This window comes from Citrus clementina, unplaced genomic scaffold, assembly GCF_000493195.1.
Source record: "Citrus clementina cultivar Clemenules unplaced genomic scaffold, Citrus_clementina_v1.0 scaffold_4, whole genome shotgun sequence".
Lineage (NCBI taxonomy): Eukaryota > Viridiplantae > Streptophyta > Magnoliopsida > Sapindales > Rutaceae > Citrus > Citrus x clementina.
Genome location: NW_006262274.1, coordinates 6,517,009 through 6,538,286, shown reverse-complemented (window position 1 = coordinate 6,538,286; position 21,278 = coordinate 6,517,009). Strand labels below are relative to the sequence as shown.

Here is a 21,278-nt window from a genome sequence, read left to right as displayed (position 1 = left end):
GGACTCTGACAAGAAAGAAAAATATCTCAATAGAGAAAATATTAAATGTTATTAATGAGAAGTTTGCTGAAAAAGAAATAGGCATAAAAAACTTATTGAAACGGATTGTAATTGTTCCTAATCTAATAAACTTATGATTTCTTATACAAAAAGGAATAAAGTTTACACAATAAAATGTAAAGCTAATCTTAATTAAACTAGAAAAAAAATTAAACTTAGAGTCAGTTTAGTAATGTTGTAGTTTTTAAGATAATTATTGTTTGTTGTGCTATAGAAATAATCAGCCGTGAAACTAAAATAAATATTTTTTTATTATTAATTCTATTTTTATCTCAATATAATTGGTAATAACAATAATATTTTTAAAGTTAATGATTTTATTTCCTAATTAATAAGGATAATTTTGGATTTCTTAATATATATAAGAATATATATGAAATTATATTAAATATAAGAGTGATTTTCAAAATCAGATTTTGAAAAGTTACAACTTCTCTATTTTTTAAAGTTTGTTGGAGGATGGATGATTTTACCAAAAAGTGATTTTTAAAAAAATTTACCAAATACCAAAATTAACTTTCAACTTTTTAAAATCATTTTTAAACCTCCCAACAAAAATCTCAAACCGGCCTTATACTCCTTTAATTCCCAATTAAAGATTGAAAGTAATTCTTGTTACTTACGAAACAACAAAATCATATCACCGAAAGAAAGATAATAAGGTAACTAAAGTGATTTGATATAAAGTTGATTACAGTACTTAAATAAAACAAATCAGTTAAATTATACATAACTCTGGAAAAAGTAAAGAAAATAAGGTCTTATTTTCTTTAGACCGGTTTGATTAAAACTTCCCAAGAATTATATAATATTTACATAATTAGAATAATTTGTATTTTGTAAGCCGTACAATGTGCTGTTTATTGATAATTTTTGCAAAATAAACACATTATTAATAATTTACATAAGCTTTGTATTCAAATAAAACAACCATATAAGTGTAATATTATTGTGGTTAGGCGAAAAATTTACATATCAAAATTTGTATTGAGCATAGCAATGAGTGTACGGATGACATGGTATTGGATGCGGAAGAATAGACCTTTTGACACTCCTCAAAATCTTTTTTAAAGCCTCCTTTTTAGTTTAAATTGCTTAAATAACTTAACGCAAATTAATTCATTTCTTATTTTGAATAAAAAATTCATTTAAACCCTTATATAAATAAGGGAAAATATCCACCGTCCACCCATTTCTTACACCTTTTTCAAAAATACACAGTTCCTTCATTTTTTGGCTGGAATTCACCTAAAGTTACATTTTTTTTTCACTTTTCCACTTCCGTTTGGAATCCGTTAAGAAAACTAACGGAAACTTAAAAAAATGACAATTTTACCCCCAAAACGAAAATTACAATTTCACCTTAAAAATTACAAAAAATAATTAGATTAAATCTAATTATTTTCCCCATCGGCCAATAAATAAATTAATTCCACAACCATCAAATGCAAGTTTTTTTTAAATATGCTGTAATTAGAATGCTAAATTATAACAATAGTATTAAAAATAGCCCAATCTCACAAATCATCAATTGAATTTAAGATAAGTAGAGTTTTATTATTAATTGAGTTATAATCTCTAGTAGTTAAGATTTTTTTGTACTTTATTAAAGTACCAATAATGATATTCATCATTAAATCTTATTATTTTTGATATTTTTTAAGGTGAAATTGTAATTTTCGTTTTGGGGGTAAAATGGTCTTTTTTTAAGTTTCCGTTAGTTTTCTTAACGGATTCCAAACGGAAGTGGAAAAGTAAAAAAAAAAGTAACTTTAGGTGAATTCCAACCAAAAAATGAAGGAATTGTGTATTTTTGAAAAAAGTGTAAAAAATAGGTGGACGGTAGATATTTTCCCTATAAATAATTCTTTTAACAATTTTTTTTAGACCCGCCTCATTTCATAGTATATATTTGTATTTAAATTTTAATTAAAATCCTTTAAGAAAATTATCATAGTTTAGAAATATGAAGATAGAATTATATAATAAGAAAAACATTAAGAGAAATTGAATTATATAATAAGACAAAAATTAAGAAAATTTTGATATTTTAAAATTTTTATGCAATTTAAAAAGAAATGTTTTGGATAAAATTTTATGGGAAGATGGTTATTTTAATATATGAATTTGCATTTTATCAATCAAACTAAGGGTATTTTCAGAAAATAAAATTCAAGAAAGTGATAAGAATTCTAGATGGGTGGTAAAAGATCCACTCAATGCGGAAATGCCCTACCTTAGTCACACCTAAGTCATGTAAATCCTTTCTAAGCACTCCAAATGTTGCCTGGCAACCTAAGACCAATGGGTTGGGCCCTACACATAGCCCGGATAAATTGGGTCTGCTTTCGGCTAACCAACATCCAGCTTTTAACCCCAAAAACATGCTAGCAAGCTAGTTAGCTGTTGCTCCAAAGAATCAACTCCTCAGGGCCAAAACAGTTTAAGAGAAAAGAGTTTGCTGAAAACAAAAATTAGATGATCTCCATACATACAAAGTTCTATATTCAGGGTCCGTTTGGGGCAGCTGCGCTGTGCTCTCCACCCTATATTCTAGGGAATATTCCCTTAGAATAAAGCAGCGCAGCGGCCCCAAACGCTCACTCAATACATTGCATCTGCAGAATTTGACGTTTAGCAAACTCTTTGTACAGAGTTCTGCTCAAGCTTTTATAGAAATACAGCCTTTCACACTTGATGATAGATACAAATACTAATCATGATAATGCTCCAAGTTTTTAAAGCAGAAGGAAACCCAAGAGTGTGTCATTAATTTGGTTTCTTTTTTCATCATTTCTTCATCGAATAGAACCAAAGGACTGTCATATGCCTTTTGATAAGTAGTTCTCACAGAAAGCAATCATTTTGTTGGCACCCATTGTGAATATAGTGTTTATAGATGAGAGACTTTGAAAAAGCTAGACAGCGTTTGCAACAGTATATCTTCACTAAGAAACCTACTATCCAATATCTCAGACCTCGTAGACCCTTTTAAAAACCTCAGTTAGAAGCACCTTCACGTTCCTGACGTCGGTGCTCTCGCTGTTCCAAATACGCAAAGAGCAAAACAAGAAATTGACATTTATAAGTAGACGGATACAAAATTAATCAACCAAAGGGGAATTGCATTCACGTGATATTTAGCTACCAACAAAATGCATAGTTATTGAAGTTATTATTTGCATAAAAAATCAGAGACTGCAGCATTCATCAGACTTCCATGAATGAGCACAGTAACAGAAAACAGCCAACAATTATTCGTAATTAATCATCCATGACCACAGCTAACACATTGGCAAGGTAATGGGAGGATTCCAAACTTCCAGTGCAAGCAATGTTACATCATGCAACCAGAAAAGAGGGTCTTCTTTTATTGTTTTCAAAAATTTCAAGAAGCCACTTGTCAACAGACCCTCATATCTTAGGTACTCAAGATAATTCAATATAACCAAAGATTACTTAAGGGCTGAAACATAACCAAGTTATGAGAAAAAAAAAATCATGGAAGCTTCCACTCTTTATTTTTTTGAGAATTGGGGGGAAATAAAATATTTTACTCTAGTCCCAAGAGCTTCTGAATCGACCTAACGAATTGCTGAACAAGAATAGTTTTCAGCTTACAAAACCAAACTTTTACTCTTTTTCTCAAGGCCCATTGCCAAGAAGCTTATCAGTGCAACCTCCCTTGCTTTTATCCCCAATTCTAATAAAGACATTATCCCTCTGTAACTACTCTATCTCACCTCCAAAATTTCATTTACTCTTCCCTCTAGACATCCCACCAACTGACCAACAGGGAAATTACGAATTTCAGCAAGCCGTATTCTCCCACTGTAAGACAGGCATAGAAAAAAATTCAAAAAAATTCAATTGCTCTTCCTATCTCCATCCAAACAATACTCTGTGTACTTCTTAATACAAATGGTACGACCTAAAACATCATTAATGGGAAACACAAGTTGTCTCACTTACAAATTTTCCTTCACTAAAATATATATATGTATGTATGTATGTATGTATGTATCTGTTTTTTTTTTTAAAAAAAAATTATCAAAACCAATCACTCTGTGTTTCACTCTTCAAAGATGTCTAATCAGAAACGAACCCAACAGATAGAGGCTTCACTGATATCCAATTGAAAACTGTCTTGGAAAAAATTTGATTAACGTTACACATACGAAGTCTGTATCCTAACTTACATAACAAACGGCATGGTACTCACGGATAGAGGCTACCGAATTATACATCAGAAACTACCTCCTCAAGTCATGTAATTGATTGGTGTCGTATCAGTTGGGAGACATAGAACAAAAGCTCTAGTTTATAAAAATTAGAGTGTAATAGAAAAAAATGAACATACCCTTCTTTCCCAATAAGGAAGGAAGCAGACGAAATCATAGACTGGAGTAATAGTTGAGACTAAAACAGCATTGAGTCCGGTGAACACCAGTAGTGCTGTCATGGGGCGGGTTCTGTGTGGCATCTTTCCCTTTTTTTTTTAATCTTTATTTTCTAACTAATAGACAAAAAAAATTAAATATGGTTAAGTACGATAATTGGCTATGCATTTCATCAAACACGTAGAATGCAAAAACCAAAATTCAATGTACATAAACTCAGCAATCAATAAATAAATAAACAGAGGAAGAGAATCTACAGCTTCCGAAAGTGTGAGGGACGGCGAGCGACGACGATGCGGCGGACTGGCGCCGGCGGCCGGCGGCGGGTTGAGAGTGTGAGAGTGTGAGAACCGAGAGAGGTCGCGGTATGTTTCTGGGTTTTGGTCGTTTCAGAAAGAGTTTGATGTGAAAAATAGAGTTGCGAAAATGTTTATACTGTTTTTTAAAAGTAATTTTTTAAAAATTAAAATTAGTGCATAAACAGTGAAAAACCAAAAATTAGTGGCTTAAAAATACGGATTATATATTTTTTTTCGGCATCAATAATGTAAAAAATATATATTGGTCTATCTAATTCACAGTATATATTATTTTTATTAATAAAAATTTAAATTGTTTTTAATGTAATATAATCTATTAATAAATCATTAAAAGGGTGATTCTAATTGTTTTTTTTTAAAGAGAAATATAAAATACAATATCCCACGTAGCAAGAACAATAATAAAATAATTTATAAATACATAAATTCTCTGATGTCTTATTTGCCCCAAAATCAATATAAAAGATAAAAATAGAAAACAATATTATTCATTTACCAGCCACACCAAGTCATTGTGCTATCAAAACACCATAATTAATTATTTAATTCTTTTTATACTTTTACATCATCATTATAGTTGCTTAAACCATATTTCTAAGTGCGGCGATGATGCATCTACTGTCAACTTGAAAATCAGGTGCAGGGAAAAGATACAGCAATTTCAATTCAAAAACAATGCAGTGAATTAAAAAAAAAAAAAGTTTTGGTTACGTTGAAGTTTACCTACGGTGGAACTATGTACTAAAATGATAAATAATAAAAAAATTTATTATTTATTATTAATTACTTTACGTGTTTAGTTGAAATTCATGTTTTATTGTAGGTGAACTCTAACATAGCCAAACCCATTAAAAAATAATTATAAAAGTATAATGTCACACATGATCATATTTAATTATCCTGGAAAATTTGTTTTTCTCCATGAATTTTGTAGGTTACAAATTAATAATGTCTTTTTTTTTCTAAGAATAAAAGCACACGTAATAAAATAGATCAGCAAACAATGCACTTCGCAAAAATAGCCTACATAACAAGAAATTCATTGTTGTGAGAACATAAATTCGAAGTTACAAGCACATGTCTTACTAAACTTTGCATTTCAGAAAAAACTATAGAAAGATTTTTTTTTAAAAAAAAAAAACACTGCAATTTTGGAATAACAAAATACTAAACCTGTGAGAATCAATAATTCATTAAATACAAGAAACGAATTTTTTTTTTTAAAAAAAAAAAACCTTTAGCCGTTCCCAAACATCAGGTTCTAGTTATCTAATAGTCATCAAACAATTTGTCTTCTTCTTGCTCTTTTTCCTAACCAACATCTGCTTATTTGATGTAACTTCATTCCGCTGAACAAGCATAAACAAATGACCACACCTTATTACCACTAAAATCATTCATCATCTATCAAATATAAGGTTGTTTCTCTGAAAACAAATGAAAACAAAAAATTTGTTGTCATGATGCATATTTCTTGTATTGAGATTACAGCAGTAACTATGGATTATGATAAAACTATGTGCTTATCCAAGCCAACTTCCTCACCGACACCTCGGCTCTCGTCATCTTCTTTTTCTTTCTCTTTTGATTAATTTAAAATTAAAAAATCTGTTTACCTAAAACCATAAAACTACTGGTACTTTTAGTTTAATTAACTAATTAATTTTTATTATATTTAAAAGGAATTTAGATTTATTGCAAATAGATGTAGGCAATCAAAAAACTAAAATTAACAATTTAATTAATTTTTGGAAATATTGTTCACCGTTACTGTTCACTGACACTTTACAGGTTACTGTTCATCCGCATAAAAATATTAATTTATAAAAACACAATAAATTGAAAAAATTAAATGACGCGGAGATTTTTACGTGGTTCGAATTAATTAATCCTACATTCATGAGGTCACGCCCAGATAAAAAGTAATTCACTAAGTTGAGTGTTACAGCCTATGAATTTACCAAATTTAAGACTTTCACTTATAATTTATCACCATACAGTTTACTCAACTTTAGATTGAATCTGCTTCTTTTAAATAATTGCTACCCCTTTTGATCCACAATCCTTAAGGCACTTTGTAAAGTGATCAATAGTAATTCTTTAATTCTTCAATATTTAGTGATTCAAGATCCACATAGATTTTTCACAGAGATGAAAAGAAGATAAGTAATAAATCAACACAACATTATGCGCCAAATCCGGATTCTCTAAGGAGGAGGCCGAATTTTGCTTCTCTGCTTTATGCTCTATGTTGCGTGCCTTCAATTGTGAAATACCTCTCTTTATAAAGGCACTATAGTTTCACAAAAATGGCAAGTCTTAAAAGACTTGAATTCTTTCCAAATAAGAGTTTATTTCCTCTTATAATTCCTATGAATTTGAATATGAATAAATTTGATCTTCTTGCATTGCTTGTCTTCCAATAAATACCTAGAACATTTAATGAACTTCCTGTTTGAATCAATTTCTTATTCTAAATAGATCTTATGAGCCAATTATAGAATCTCATCATTAATTGACTTGCTAAATTAGACATTTAATTAAATTAGGAAATAAATATTCTAAATAAATTGGAATCTCACTAAATTAGGAAATTAATAAATTAATCTCTATTACAAGATATGTAATAAATAAAATTTCAATTTAACTAGACTTGCCATAACTCATAAGTTGCCAACTCTATAAATAATAGATTTAACAATATTAAATAAATGATTAAGATTAAAATACTTACAGTCTCGCTAATAATGCTATAAAATACATACAATATTATAGAGAAATCCTAAAAATATTGGTACATAATTTTTAATATTTATGGCAATTGTGGATGGGAATGGGATAACCTATATTAAGCGTAAAACAATTTCAAACAAATTTTTGGTTAATCAAAATATATTATATCCACTAATTATCATCCACTTTCAAAATTTTGTGTTCATTGGTAAAATTATTTAAGTCATTTATGTTTTATCTGTTTTAAATAGACTCATATTTTTAGAGAAAAAAATTAGATTACTAACTAATCATTACATGGTAGCTATTATTTATAAAAGATTAGTACTAGATATCTTAAATTTTTTATTCCAAAAAATATTCCAAATAACATGGCATTCGTTAATTAATTGATGAGAATAATACAATTAAATTTAATTAAATCTTATAATAAATCACCAATTAATAAATAAATAACATATTATTTGAAATAAAATTTAAGATAAAAAAATTTAGAATGTTTGTCGTTACATTTTATAAAAGTTTACATAAATACTCAATTTTTTTAATCGTTCTTGCGTCCTTTTTGCTTTGTAATTTCATTTTCTCTGACTAAAGTTTGTGCATTTACCCCAAAAAGATAAAATCAAAATTTATTAATAATTATCATATTGGATGTCGTTAATGTGTAGCTAAATCTCGATGGTATCAATTTATGAAAACGTCACCGTCACACAGGTCGTTTCCGTACACACCGTCGAACTAATGAACCAAAAAACTTTCTTACAGAAACCCCAAAATCTCTTCTCTTGAGTTGGCTCATAGAAGAAAAAATATAATAATAATAATAATAATAATAATAGTAATGAAGTGCCAAAGATTTCTATCAGTCCCAATAATTGCTGTGTTTCTGCTGCTGGGTTTTGTATATTACATAACAATATTTATTTTTATTAAAGATTGGGCGGGTTTGCAAACATCAGCTGGATTATTAAACGCTTTGATCTTCACTTTGTTGCTTTGTCTTTGTGTCTTCTCTTTCTCTGTTGCTGTTGCCACTGACCCAGGTCACGTTCCTTCCGCTTACGTCCCTGATGTTGAAGATGATAGCGGTGGTGCCTCCTCTGATCAAGAACTCAAGAAAGCTGTAAGCCCCCATTTACTCATGTACCTACTTACATTTTGAATGTTTTAATTTTTTTTCCTTTCTTTTTTGTTCTTAGGTAAATATTTGGTGGCATGTTGTTTTAATTTTGAAAATGAAATGGTTGTACCTTGAGCAAATTGATTTTAAACATTTCACTTGCTGCAATCCTGGGAGTTTGATCATGACAAGATGCTTTCATTGAGATGTATGGAAGATGGTGTAAATTTAAGGGTACTTGTTAATTTGAATTTCTGATTAGACGAGGGCTTGCTGTTTGCATTTAGTTCAGGAGGGTCTCTTGTGTGACAGTAGTGCCTTATTTCGGTTTCGGTAACATGTGACCTATCTCACCTAAGTGAGGTGACCGTGATTATGTAATGCCGTAGCAAAAGAGAACAAGCTGATTACAAACAAGATATGACTAGCTCTCTTAAACAAATAAGATTAACCACTGGAAACACAGATAACTCTTACTAGCTGTGACTTCATACAAGTCAATAATCCTCAAATTTTTTGTAGTTGGAATCACAGAAATTGTGATGTCTGAGTAATGGTTTTTTCATTCAGTAATTTGCTAAATATATGCCAGTGCTCATATATGCTCCTTCTTGGTGATTATGATTAGTGATTTCTCTGAACGATGAATTGAATATGTGATGTTCTATTCCTGGTGGTATAATTTCACTTAGGCTGAAAGAAGGCAATGCGACAAGTGCTCTGCATATAAGCCCCCAAGGGCCCATCATTGCAAGGTCTGCAGAAGGTGTGTCTTGAGGATGGTAGGTCAGATTACATACTTTTCAATATGACTATTCTATGTACAAGCTTAAGTTTTACATCGATTCTTTCTAAAATTTGTTGCAGGATCATCATTGTCTGTGGATAAACAATTGTGTTGGACATTGGAACTATAAGGCCTTTTTCCTGCTTGTATTTTATGCTACCTCAGGCAGCATCTATTCCATGGTATGAATGAATTGGTTTGTTTCTTCTCATATTTGAGTATTACAAAGTTGCCTCAAGTCATGACCAGCTGTCTTGGCATGCTAGGTCATGATAATTACCTCTGCTTTTCACAAGAACTGGGATCTCGATGGAAGGGTTCCCCTAAAGACCTTTTATGTAAGTTGAAAACTCATCCAAAGCATTTTTGTTGAATTTATAAGTGTACTTCCTGGAGTATTCTAATACTCAAAAAGGTTAAAGGGTTGGTTTAGTCTTCTTTTTTTTTAATTGACATTTCTGAAAATTGGGCTGCACAGTTCCTTTCATTTACAGAGAAATTAGTTGGGTCGAAAAAAATCTTTGTATTTGACTATTTGTTGTTTCACATCCTGAAGATACAATGGTGGGGTGAAGAAAAACTATAAAAACAAGATAAGAATTCTTGTTCAAGTGGCTTTCGTTTCATTTGCTTAGCATTAAACAAAAAATTCTATGGACCGGTAGCTTTTACAGGGTCCATGGGTTGCATTTTGTCTATGGAGTGACCTTTTTCCATTATATGTGGTGTATTTGTTTTTCTGTTACCATCTAAATCAGGATTCTGCTGATTGATTGTTGTCATATTGTTTAAGTTGATAAGCTTCATGACATACAATCTCATTATATTTAAAATCTAGCTGTACTAAACTAGTTTTCCTCAGGTTTTTTGTGGAACAGTGATGCTTGCATTGTGCTTAATCCTTGGAACTCTCTTGGGTTGGCACATCTACCTCATCATTCATAATATGACAACAATAGAGGTAGATTTTGATTCTCAAAGTTGGATGCGGCTTGCATAGTTGTTCTTTAGTTATTTACAAGATCAAGATTTTTTTTCGGGCAGTATCATGAAGGAATACGAGCAGCATGGTTGGCTAAGAAATCTGGGCTGAGCTATCGACACCCATTTGATGTTGGTGTCTACAAAAACATTAGCTTGGTACTCTTTCTTTCTTTCTTTCTCTTTTCTCTCATATAGATTGGTAGTAAATTGTATCTACCATGTTTCAGTTATCATAATTTTCCCGTCTTTTTTATCAGGTTTTGGGTTCAAACATGCTGACTTGGTTATGTCCTACGGCCATAAGCCATCTCAAAGATGGAACTAGCTTTCCAACTGTACGCCATACTTCATAGAACATGTGCTGCCTTACGTCAAATACCATAGTTAGTGTCATCCAATGCCTGTAGAATGAATTCTCAATTTGCTAATCTCATCTCACTTCCCAAGGTTTCATTAAAACCAAAAGAAGCAACTAACCTAGCAAATCTCAGTTCTAGAAAAGCCGCAGGCAAGTCATACTCTGAATTTAGTCAAGCATAAGCTTTAACAACAACATTCATCGTGTGAGATTCCATTTTGCCTGATTATGTACCGTGTTTTCTGATTTGCTAGAATATTGGCCATGATATTTTCTTTCTTTCTTCCTCACACATGACAGATACAGAAATTTTAGAATTTATATTTTCGTGTACAGCTCATAGCATGTAATTTTCCTTCATGAAACTAATTTCTGTTACATTGCTGATTAAGAGCTTAGAATGCGTTTGCTGCAAGGTGATAACAGACAAGACGGTTTTCTACTTAATAATCTTTGATATATACGATTGCGATTTGAAAATAAGTGACTTGAATCATTAACATAGAGAATAGAATAAATGAATGATTGAAGGTGCTACAGATTAAATTTGTCCCGAGTGTTTTAATAAGAAAATTTGAAACAGCCAATAACACCAGGTGGGTCGACAAATTTTTAATATCATATTTCGTTCCTCATTTTTTTTTTTTTAGAAAAAGGAACCCAGGAAATTATTGTTGAAAAGTAAATATGATGTTTTCATACAGAAAGTGATTATTTGAGACCTCAATAAACCAAGATTAGTTAATTTATTCATCACAAGGTCGCATTTACCCGTCAAAATTGTGTTTTTCAGTGATTATTTAAATGACAACGTTATGAAATGTGGTATTAAAAATATGTCAAAAATCAATTGGTATAAACCATTTCTGGTAAGGATCAAAGTGCCACTTTCCTTTATCCATCTCAAATTGTAAAAGATATTTAAATCGGCTTTATATTTTTCGTAGGGGTGGACTAGGGATGGCAATGGGGTGGGGTGGCCTACCCCATTCCCTATCCCGTTAGAAATTTTTGACTCTATTCCCTAATAAATTTAGTAGGGTAGGAATGGGGGGAATGATTTCTCTATCCTCACTCCATTCTCCATTTATTTATTTTATAGTGGGTATAGATACATGATTTCAATAAGTTAAAAATTAGAGATTTAAAATAAAATCATCACCATATTATAAAGTATTTAAATTCTTTTTAAAAAATCTATAAAAGTTTGAAACAATATCTTAAAATGATATTAAAAGTGAAAAATATTTAAAGAGAGTAGCACTTTAAAAAAGAAAAGAAAATATAACAATGTTTTAGAGTTGAAAAATATTGTAGGGCTTTCTTTTATTCATGTCATGTTTATATTACATAAAAATTAAAAAATTATTAATTAACATTACAGTTGATAAAATAAAAATTATTAAATAAGAATTAAAAACATATTTATACATAATGGAGATTGGAGTGGGGGTGGGTGGGGAGTGCAAAACCAAACCCTACCCCATTAAGAATTTGAAGATTATTTTTCTCTCACTCCCCACCCAATTTCCTAGAAATTATTCAAAATTTTCCTTATTTGGGGTGGGACTCCATGGGGCTCCAAACCCGTGGAGGATTTTGCCATCCCTAGGGTGGGCACTAACTGTTTTGGTTCGATTTTGCTCCTGAACTAAATCAAAACCAATTGGAACCAAATCGGAATAATTAGGATCGTTTCGGTTTGCTTTAATACATGTACTAAAATTTTGATTTTTTTCACCTAAATCTTAAATTTTTTTCAATTTAATTCAATTTTAACCACTATAATTTATGGCTTATACAAAAAAATTAAAATAAAATAAATTTATAGTAAATAAATATCGTTGGTTATTAATAAATAATTTTTTTAATTTTAAATAATGAACTGATTGGTTCTTCGATTTGTGCAATTTTAAACCCCACAGAATAAAAATCAATCGATTCCTAAATTTTTGAACCGTTCAATTTTTCGTCTCAAAACCAAACTAAACTGAACAAATTAAAGACCTTTAGTTCGATTAGATTCAATGATGTTACTGAAGCAAATGCCCACCCCTAATTTCTTTTTTGTTTTTGAGCAATTGCAAGCCACAGTTACTTATCTTCATCAGCAAATTTCTAACGTCAACAGAACAATGACATATAATTTATAATCATTATTTGAGTTCCAAATGTTGGCAGGTTAGAGGACACCACTAATAAAATTCGCCAGTAAGTTAATCACACCTGGGCTGCATTATCTACAAATGGCATCTTTTGACAAGATTAGTGACACAATCAAGAAAGATTCACACTGGAAAATTCTGGGATGCGATCGAGATTCCATTGGGAAAATTAAAAATGTTAATTAAAGTGGTCAGATTCTATGTGCTTTTTGCTTAAGGTATCTATCAAAATTTGTTCGGCCGTCTTTTTGTTATCAATACTTAATCTGTGGATGACCTCGACCTTGGCGTTTATACGTTCTCATCGATGAAATAATCCACTTTTAGTCTGCTTAATCTTGAAATTCTAGTTATGCAATCTAAGAGGGGGTGAATTGAGATTATAAAAATATTCAATTCTAATGTAAAAACTCAATGCAAAACTAAAACGAATTTAAAATAATTAACAAATAAATTTATCACAATGTAAAAAGATAAGAAAAGAGAGATTTAAACACGGGGATTTTTATGTGGTTCGGCCAATCTCGCCTACGTCTACGCCTCCAAGCTTTCTGGGCTTGAGGATTCCACTAAGCAAGTCTTCAAGGCTTCAAATGCTTACACTTGACTTCTAAGGTGTCAATAAACCTTTACAACAAAATATTATTTCCAATCTCTTAACTCAAGTGTATGCCAACACTTACAATCACTCAATTTGATTTTAAAGAATGTTACAAAATAAATTTCTCTCACACAATGTGTTTGATTACAAATGAAGATTCAAAGTGTGAGTAAATGAGATGAATACAAGAATTTAAGGCTCAATGAATGTTGTTTGCTCAAGACTTTGCTCAATAATAATTGTTGGAATAATTAAAGTCTGAATTTGATTGAGTTTATTTATAGTTGGAGCTGAAAACTAGTCGTTATTGACTTTCTGCTCACTGTCGGATTGCCGTTTAACTAGATGTCGGATCGCCATTTGACTGGTCAATGTGACAGTTGTGCTGAATTTTTAAATTATCGGATCGCCGTTAGTGTCCAGAGACTAATCTTCAATTTTGTTCGATGTCGGCGAGCCGTTATCAAGATGTTGGATCGCTGTTAGCTACAGTAACTGCTACAGTGAACTATTTTTATAAAATTACAGTTTGACCTCAAAACGTTATAAAACTGGTCAATTAGGTCTATTTTCAGGATTTGAAGCAATACTTGTTATTATAAAAAATCTCAAAGCTTTTTCAATTGAAACCATTAACATGAGAATAACTAAAAATATTTTCATAGAATATAAAGCCTTTATAAAGTGAGAATGATGATTTAAAAGTATATGAAAACTATTTTGAGCTTTTAAAAGATTAATAAATCTTAATCAAGTTTGTTATCATCAAAATCAATAATAAAGAAATATTTATGTTAATAAATTTATGATTAAGCATTTGAAGCTCGTCGCCACTTAGGCTTTAGCCTAATGATGAACTACTACTTTCAAAGTTAAAAAGGACTATGAGGGTAGTGGTTCGAGTCTTTATAGGCTCAACCTCCTTCAATTAAGTATAAAATTGTGTGGAGTTAATTTGTAAGTCTTTTTCTCTTGCGAAATGCGAGTGGAGCAAAGACATCCATCGTCTAGGCTTTGCAATTTGGCCCGACTGACCCAACCCTAATTTTTAGGGATTTGACCCGAATTTTCAAGTCTCGGGTCGGGCTCGGGCCAAAATTTTTAAGACCGAATAAATTTCGGATCAGGATCGGGTTGGCTTAAGCTGACCGGATCCTATTTGAAAAAAAAACTAACACAAGTTTTACACACACACACATCATAACATCACACACACACACACACACACAACACAGATCACATCTGCATCACACACACGCACACTTCACTCTAAACCATAAATCACATTCACCATATACACTTACACAAATTCACAAAAACCCTAAGTCAGCCACTCAGCCGCCGTCCTATTAGCCAGCATCATGACCGCCCGCCGCATGCCAGCCAATCAGCCATTTGTCTCGTTGTTGCGTGCTGCCTGCAACTTATTCTAGCTTCAATCGCAATCAGTTGCGCGACGGCATGACGTGAACCGGCCGCCCTTTGTCACCGTCCTGCCGCGTCCACCTGGCAGCCAATGCACACGTTTAGCTGCTACACACACGTTCTGCGACTTATGCCGCCAGCATTAGCTATTTAGCTTTGGTAATTTTAATTTCATAAATATTAATTAATGTTTTTCATTTAAGCTTATAATTGAATCTATAACTTAATAATTTTAGCTAAATATATTCATGTTAATTAATTAATTATGTAGTTACTATAAATATTATATTGTGGCTACATATAAGGCTATATATATGGTTTATTTACTTATTATGTTATAATTGTAAATTAAGTTTAATTATATCTTAAGTTTATAATTTCATAAATATTAATTAATTTTTTTCATTTAAGCTTATAAATTTATTTATAATTTTACCTAATTATATTCATAATGATTATGTAGTTACTATAAATATTATATTTTAGCTAAATATAGCCTTATATAAGATTGTAAATATTAATTATTATCTTGTAATTGTAAATTAAGTTTAATCATATTTGAGTTTATAAATTAACTTAAAATTTATAAGTTCATTCATATTTTAAGTCTATAAATTAATTGCAACTTGTTACACATTTAATTTAGGTCATTATGTCAAATTCACGTGAGAATTTTCATGTTGGCGAAGAGAATTTGAATGAAGTTGAAGGAGTTGAAGAGGCATCCCGTAGTGATGATGGGGTACAACAAAGTAGTAATAAAAAAAAAGCAAGGTGTGCGAGAACCTTCTTATGTTTGGGGACACTTCACCAAGGTAACCATTAATGGTGAATTGAAGGCGAAATGTAATCATTGTCAAGCTAAGTTGGTAGCATTTGGTCATAATGGAACCTCCCATTTGGATAGACATTTGAAAAGACCATGTAAGGCAAAGGGTATTCCCTCAGTTTTTGATAGTTTACAAAAAACTCTTAGCGTGACAAGGCAAGATGATGGAACAAGTTGTATTAAGATGAGAGAATTTGATCCAATTGTTGCTCGGCAAAAGATAGCAACCTTGGTTGTAAAGCATGAGCTACCACTTAATTTTGTGAAATATGATGCATTTAGGGATTTGATGTCTTATGCCAACCCTTTGGTGAAGAATTTGGGTAGAAACACTTTAAAGAGTGAGATTTTTAAATTGTATCAAGCTGAAAAAGCAAAAGTAATGGCTTTGTTGAAGAATAATGATAATAGTGTGGCAATTACTACATACATGTGGACTGCAAGTAATCAAAAGAAGGGGTACGTGGTTGTTACAGGACATTTTGTGGACAAGTCTTGACGGTTACAAACTTGAATTTTAAGGTATTTTTCTTATTAATTGATATTTATTTTAATTCAATTTAATTAGTTCTCAAATTTAGATTTTTGGTGATGAATAGGTTCATATATTTGCAAAGTCGATATTATGTTTACTTATTTCTAATTCAATTTAATTAATTCTAAAATTTAGTTTTTTGGTAATGAATATGTTCATATATTTGCCGGCTCCACATACTGCTGAATTTCTTTCTGAAGCATTTTTTAAATGTATGTTGGATTGGAATGTGGATAGAAGGATATCAGTTGTAACTTTATATAATTGTTCCACCAATGATGCTATGGTTGATAGGTTAATGAGATTGATTCCAGTTGATTCTATGTTAATGGGTGGGAATTTTTTTCATATGAGGTGTGTGGCTCATATTTTAAACTTAATTGTAAAGGAGGGGATGAGAGTGATTGAGGAGTGGATTAAAAAGATTAAGGATAGTGTGGCTTATTGGATGTGCACACCAAAGAGGGTAGAAATTTTTGAGATGGCTGCGCGGCAATTACAAGTTAAGTGTGAGAAAAAGTTGGTATTTGATTGTGTAACTAGATGGAATTCTACATATGTTATGCTTGATGTTGCTGTGATATATAAAATAGTCTTTTCTAGACTGCAGTAGCGCGACAAACATTACACCTCTTTGCCAACATATAAGGAATAAAAAATGGCTGAAAAGATGTTGGAATAGTTACTGCCATTTTACTCGATGACAAAGTTATTTTCAGGTAATCAATATCCCACATCTAATCTTTTTTTTTTTTTTCTAATGATATGTGAAATGAAGATTAATTTGGATGAATGGGAACTTTCTGATGTGCATGTGGTTAGATAAATGGCTGGTCAAATGATTATGAAATTTGATAAATATTGGGCCCAAATTCATGGGATTTTGGTGATGGCGGTTATTCTTGATCTGAGGTTTAAGATGCAATTTGTTAATTATTTTTTTCCACAACTTTATGGTAAAGGTGCTGCAAATGAGATTCAAAGGGTACGCAATTTAAGTAACAATTTGGTTAAGTTTTATGAAGGTAAGAATGAGAATGTGAGTGATGCGATTGTTAGTGAATCTTCTTCGGTTGATGTTCGTTTTAATTTTAATGTAGGAATTGGCTGTAAATATTTGATATAAGTAAGTTTGAGGCATTTGTAAGCCAAAATAGTGAGACCATGGTATCGAAGTTCGACCTTGAGAAGTATTTAGAAGAGCATTTAATCAAATCCACTCCGGACTTTGATATTCCGAATTGGTGGAAGGTGAACCAAGGCAAATACCCTATTTTGGCTCAAATGGCCAAGGATGTCTTAGCCGTTCCCGTGACAATCGTTGCCTCTGAATCTGCGTTTAGCATTGGAGGTAGAGTCTTGACTCCACATCAGAGTAGACTTCATCCTACGACATTGGAAGCGCTTATGTGCACTCAAGATTGGCTATGGGCAAACTCCAAAGGTATGAATACAAATAATGTACAAATATTTAAATAATTGATTTAGTAATAATTTTAAAAACTTAAATTATTTTCTCACTTTCTTTTTCCTTTTTTTTTAACAGGTAAAATTCTCGAAAGTAAAATTTTTAGTGGAGAGGAATTTGTGGATGAAGATGAAAGCGGCCCGCAAGTGTTGGAGTGGTACTTTTTTTTTTTTTAATGTTTGGTTGTGGAATTGAATTATGAGTTTTTATTTGTATAAGACATTTTTTTTAATGTTGGGTTGTGGAACTAAATTATGTGTTTTTATTTGTATAAGACATGAGTTTTTTATTTTTTATTTTTTATGTTGGGTTGTTGAATTGAATTGTGTATGGCTAAAATCGTTGTGGAATTACATTGTGTGTTTTTAATTTAATTGCATTGTGTGTTTTTCATGTTGGATTTTGGAATTGATTTGTGTGTGGGGTTGAAATGATTGTGGAATTGAATTGTGTTTGAAATGGTTGAAATGGTTGTGGAATTGGTTGTGGAAATTGAATTTGAATTGTGGGGTTGAAAATTATTTCGGTAGGGTCGGGTTGGGCCCAACCCGACGTTGACCCGATTCGGGTCGAGCCTGACCCGACCCTAACTATAAAGTGTTCGGGTTTGGGTATGTACTTTATAAAATTAATGTAATAACGTATATCTCTCGTCTGTAATTTTTTCTCCCTTACGAGATATAATAATGTAAATTCCTTGTCTGTAAGTCTTTCTCCCTTACAAAATGCGAGTGGAGCTCGTCTATAATGGTTATATGTATGGACATGTATATTATAGAATTAATGTAATAATATAAGTCCCAAGACATCCCTGGTCTGTGAAGGTCATATGTCTGGGCATATACTTTATAAAATTAATGTAATAATGTAAGTCCAAAGTTATACATTTGATTGTAAATATCAGTGTAAAGTTTGCTCTAATAGCAGTTGTAAATATATGTGTAATATAATAATTTGATGTGTAATCAATATTAAAAAAAAAAAGGCATTTGAAGCTCGTTACAAAGAATCCACAAAGCTTGGGTTTTGCTCATATTTTAATGTATGATAATAGAATGCGGTAACAACATTTGGGTATTCTCTTTTTTTTTTTTAATATTGATTATATATCAAATTACTATATTACACAGATATTTACAATTGCCATTATAACAGACATTACCCTGATATTTACAATCAGATATACATAACTGTGACTTATATTATTACATTAAATCTATGAAGTATATGTCCAGACAAATAACTCTCACAGACGAGAGGTATCTCTGCTCCACTCGTATTTCGCAAGAAAGAAAGACTTACAAATAAACTTCACACAATCATGTATAATGCTTAATTGAGAGAGTTTTTGAGTCCATGAGAATTCAAACTCTTACCCTCACAATCCTTCTTAACTGTGAGAGTAGAGGTTCACCGCTTCCCAAAAGGCCCATTGGCGACATTTGGGTATTAAAAAAAAAGCATTTGAAGCTCATCACAAAGAATCTACAAAGCTTGTGTTTTGCTCATATTTTAATATATGATAAAAGAATGCAGTAACAATATTTGGGTCCAGAATTTTTGTCAAAATTACGTACAACCATTATATTTACGACACGGTCCAAAATTTTAAAAATGAACATTACGGAGTAGATTCAATATGAACAACATGAATGTTACCAATGGGCTTGCAAAAATCAAGTTTAATATTGCGAATAAGCACACAATGATCGATTAATTAGAGAGCCTCGTTAAACGAAAGCATTTAAAACTTTGCTATTTTGTCTCCCTTTTAGGGTTTACCCAAAATGATCAATTATATTAGCAATCACTTCTATAAATCAAATGTCTTTGAAATTATTAGTAAGACGAAAGAGAATAGATCAATTGATTTGAATGTTGATGAAAGAGAATAGATCAAGATCTCAAATTGATTTATATATATATATATATATGTATTGACAAAAAAAAAAATTACAAAAGAAAATGATTGGCCTTCTTCTTCTTGTTGTTTTTGATGGATCTAGTCAAATTTCAAGTAAGGAAAAAATTGAGATGCATGCACGCACATGTGTGGGGTTTATGTATGGGTGTGTCAAAATCATGCAACGTGACGTGCGGATAAGCATTAGTTTTTATAATTATATGTATGAAATAATAATAATATATAGCATGCATGATTGATACAGAAGCAAGATCTTATAATAATAATATTTTTTTTTTCTTATTTTTCGTCAAAAATAATTTGATAATGCCGGATGAAAGAAAGGAGACGAGTTATATGACCCACGAGTGACAAGTTGGAGAAACGGGTGCATGTTTTAATTGTGGATGTTAATTATATGAGAGAATGAATCATTTGTTAATAGGAAAAAAAGAAAATAATTCATATATAATTTCATTACGGTACTCAAGTTATTGGATATCGATTGAAACCTGGATGTAGTCAAATGAAAGACGATAGCATAGGCAGATTAACTTGAGATATGATGTAATATATATCGATTTAATTTGTAAGAATATAGGAATATCAATGACAAGGATATTTTCCTTGATCTAATGATTTAGAGTCGGTTAGGTAGATAACTAAGATTTTTTTTTTTGTTTTGACCACGAGGTATCCTAGGGAGGGCCCCAACTGTGGGAGACACCTTTAAACTCGTATTACAACCCAGACTAGAAGTCTCCGCTCGAACCGAGAGGCACAAGTTCTCCCAACAAAGACGACTTCTCTGCGACTCGAACTGGGGAGCAAACCCAGTCAAGCTACTTAAGGGGACTCCATTACCAGTGGAACCAACACTTTGTTGGTAGGTAGATAACTAAGATAAGTATGTATAGATGTGGCAAATGGATCATGTCGTGCAGGCTCAGCTTAAGATATATATAACTCCTTAAGAAGTTAACTCAACACGTTTCAGATCGATCTTAAACTTTACAAATTAAAATAACAAAAAAAATCCTTCCAAGAGAACTAAATTATTACTAAAAATAATATTTTTGAATCATTGGGACCATGTGGATATAGATATTTCAAGATTGAATGTAGACACGAAAGCACACCGAAGATTGAATGTAGACATACATGTCATTCTTATCCATGGATGGAATTTGGAAGCATTTCCTGGCAACAACACATGTGCTTTTCTATTGATTCCCCATGTCCGAAAGCAAAGCAATCAATGCAAATACGCGGTGGATCGCCAGTGAAATGACATCCTCCTCAATTCGGGCTTGTAGACAAAAAAACTTATTAGTTATTATATCTGTTTCATTGAGGCCGAATCTGTCCCATAGGCCATAGCATGCCCCATTTTTCAGATTTCCAAGAATTATTGGATAAGAATTAATAATTAATTAATTAATTACTTACGTTTATATCTTAAACAAAACTTGTTTGTTATATTCGACTCATGTGAACGTACGTTTGATTCGTGATCTACACATGACTTATTTTTCGCAAATATAAAAAAATGTCAAGAGTATGAAAAATTATAACTTACCGAATCTG

The 21,278-nt window shown here is 31.4% G+C and overlaps 3 protein-coding genes across 3 annotated transcripts; 2 read left to right on the top strand and 1 right to left on the bottom strand.

The window, feature by feature from the left end:
* Nucleotides 1-2,560: 2,560 nt before the first annotated feature.
* LOC112099244 lies at nt 2,561-4,896 on the bottom strand. The gene is made up of 3 exons (XM_024186451.1): nt 4,718-4,896; nt 4,421-4,576; nt 2,561-3,102 (listed from the first exon to the last, which is right to left on the bottom strand). Exons 2-3 carry the CDS (start codon nt 4,541-4,543, stop codon nt 3,061-3,063), a joined length of 165 nt encoding a protein of 54 aa, XP_024042219.1. The 5' UTR covers nt 4,544-4,576; nt 4,718-4,896; the 3' UTR covers nt 2,561-3,060.
* Nucleotides 4,897-8,190: 3,294 nt separating this feature from the next.
* On the top strand, nt 8,191-11,149 carry LOC18045434 (probable protein S-acyltransferase 15). Its single transcript, XM_006436410.2, has 7 exons — nt 8,191-8,639; nt 9,329-9,418; nt 9,504-9,605; nt 9,690-9,761; nt 10,286-10,384; nt 10,468-10,563; nt 10,665-11,149. Exons 1-7 carry the CDS (start codon nt 8,358-8,360, stop codon nt 10,758-10,760), a joined length of 837 nt encoding a protein of 278 aa, XP_006436473.1. The 5' UTR covers nt 8,191-8,357; the 3' UTR covers nt 10,761-11,149.
* A 4,505-nt stretch (nt 11,150-15,654) lies between these two features.
* LOC112099016 (zinc finger BED domain-containing protein DAYSLEEPER-like) lies at nt 15,655-16,284 on the top strand. Its single transcript, XM_024186112.1, has one exon. The coding sequence runs from the start codon at nt 15,655-15,657 to the stop codon at nt 16,282-16,284; it is 630 nt and encodes a 209-aa protein (XP_024041880.1).
* Nucleotides 16,285-21,278: the final 4,994 nt, after the last annotated feature.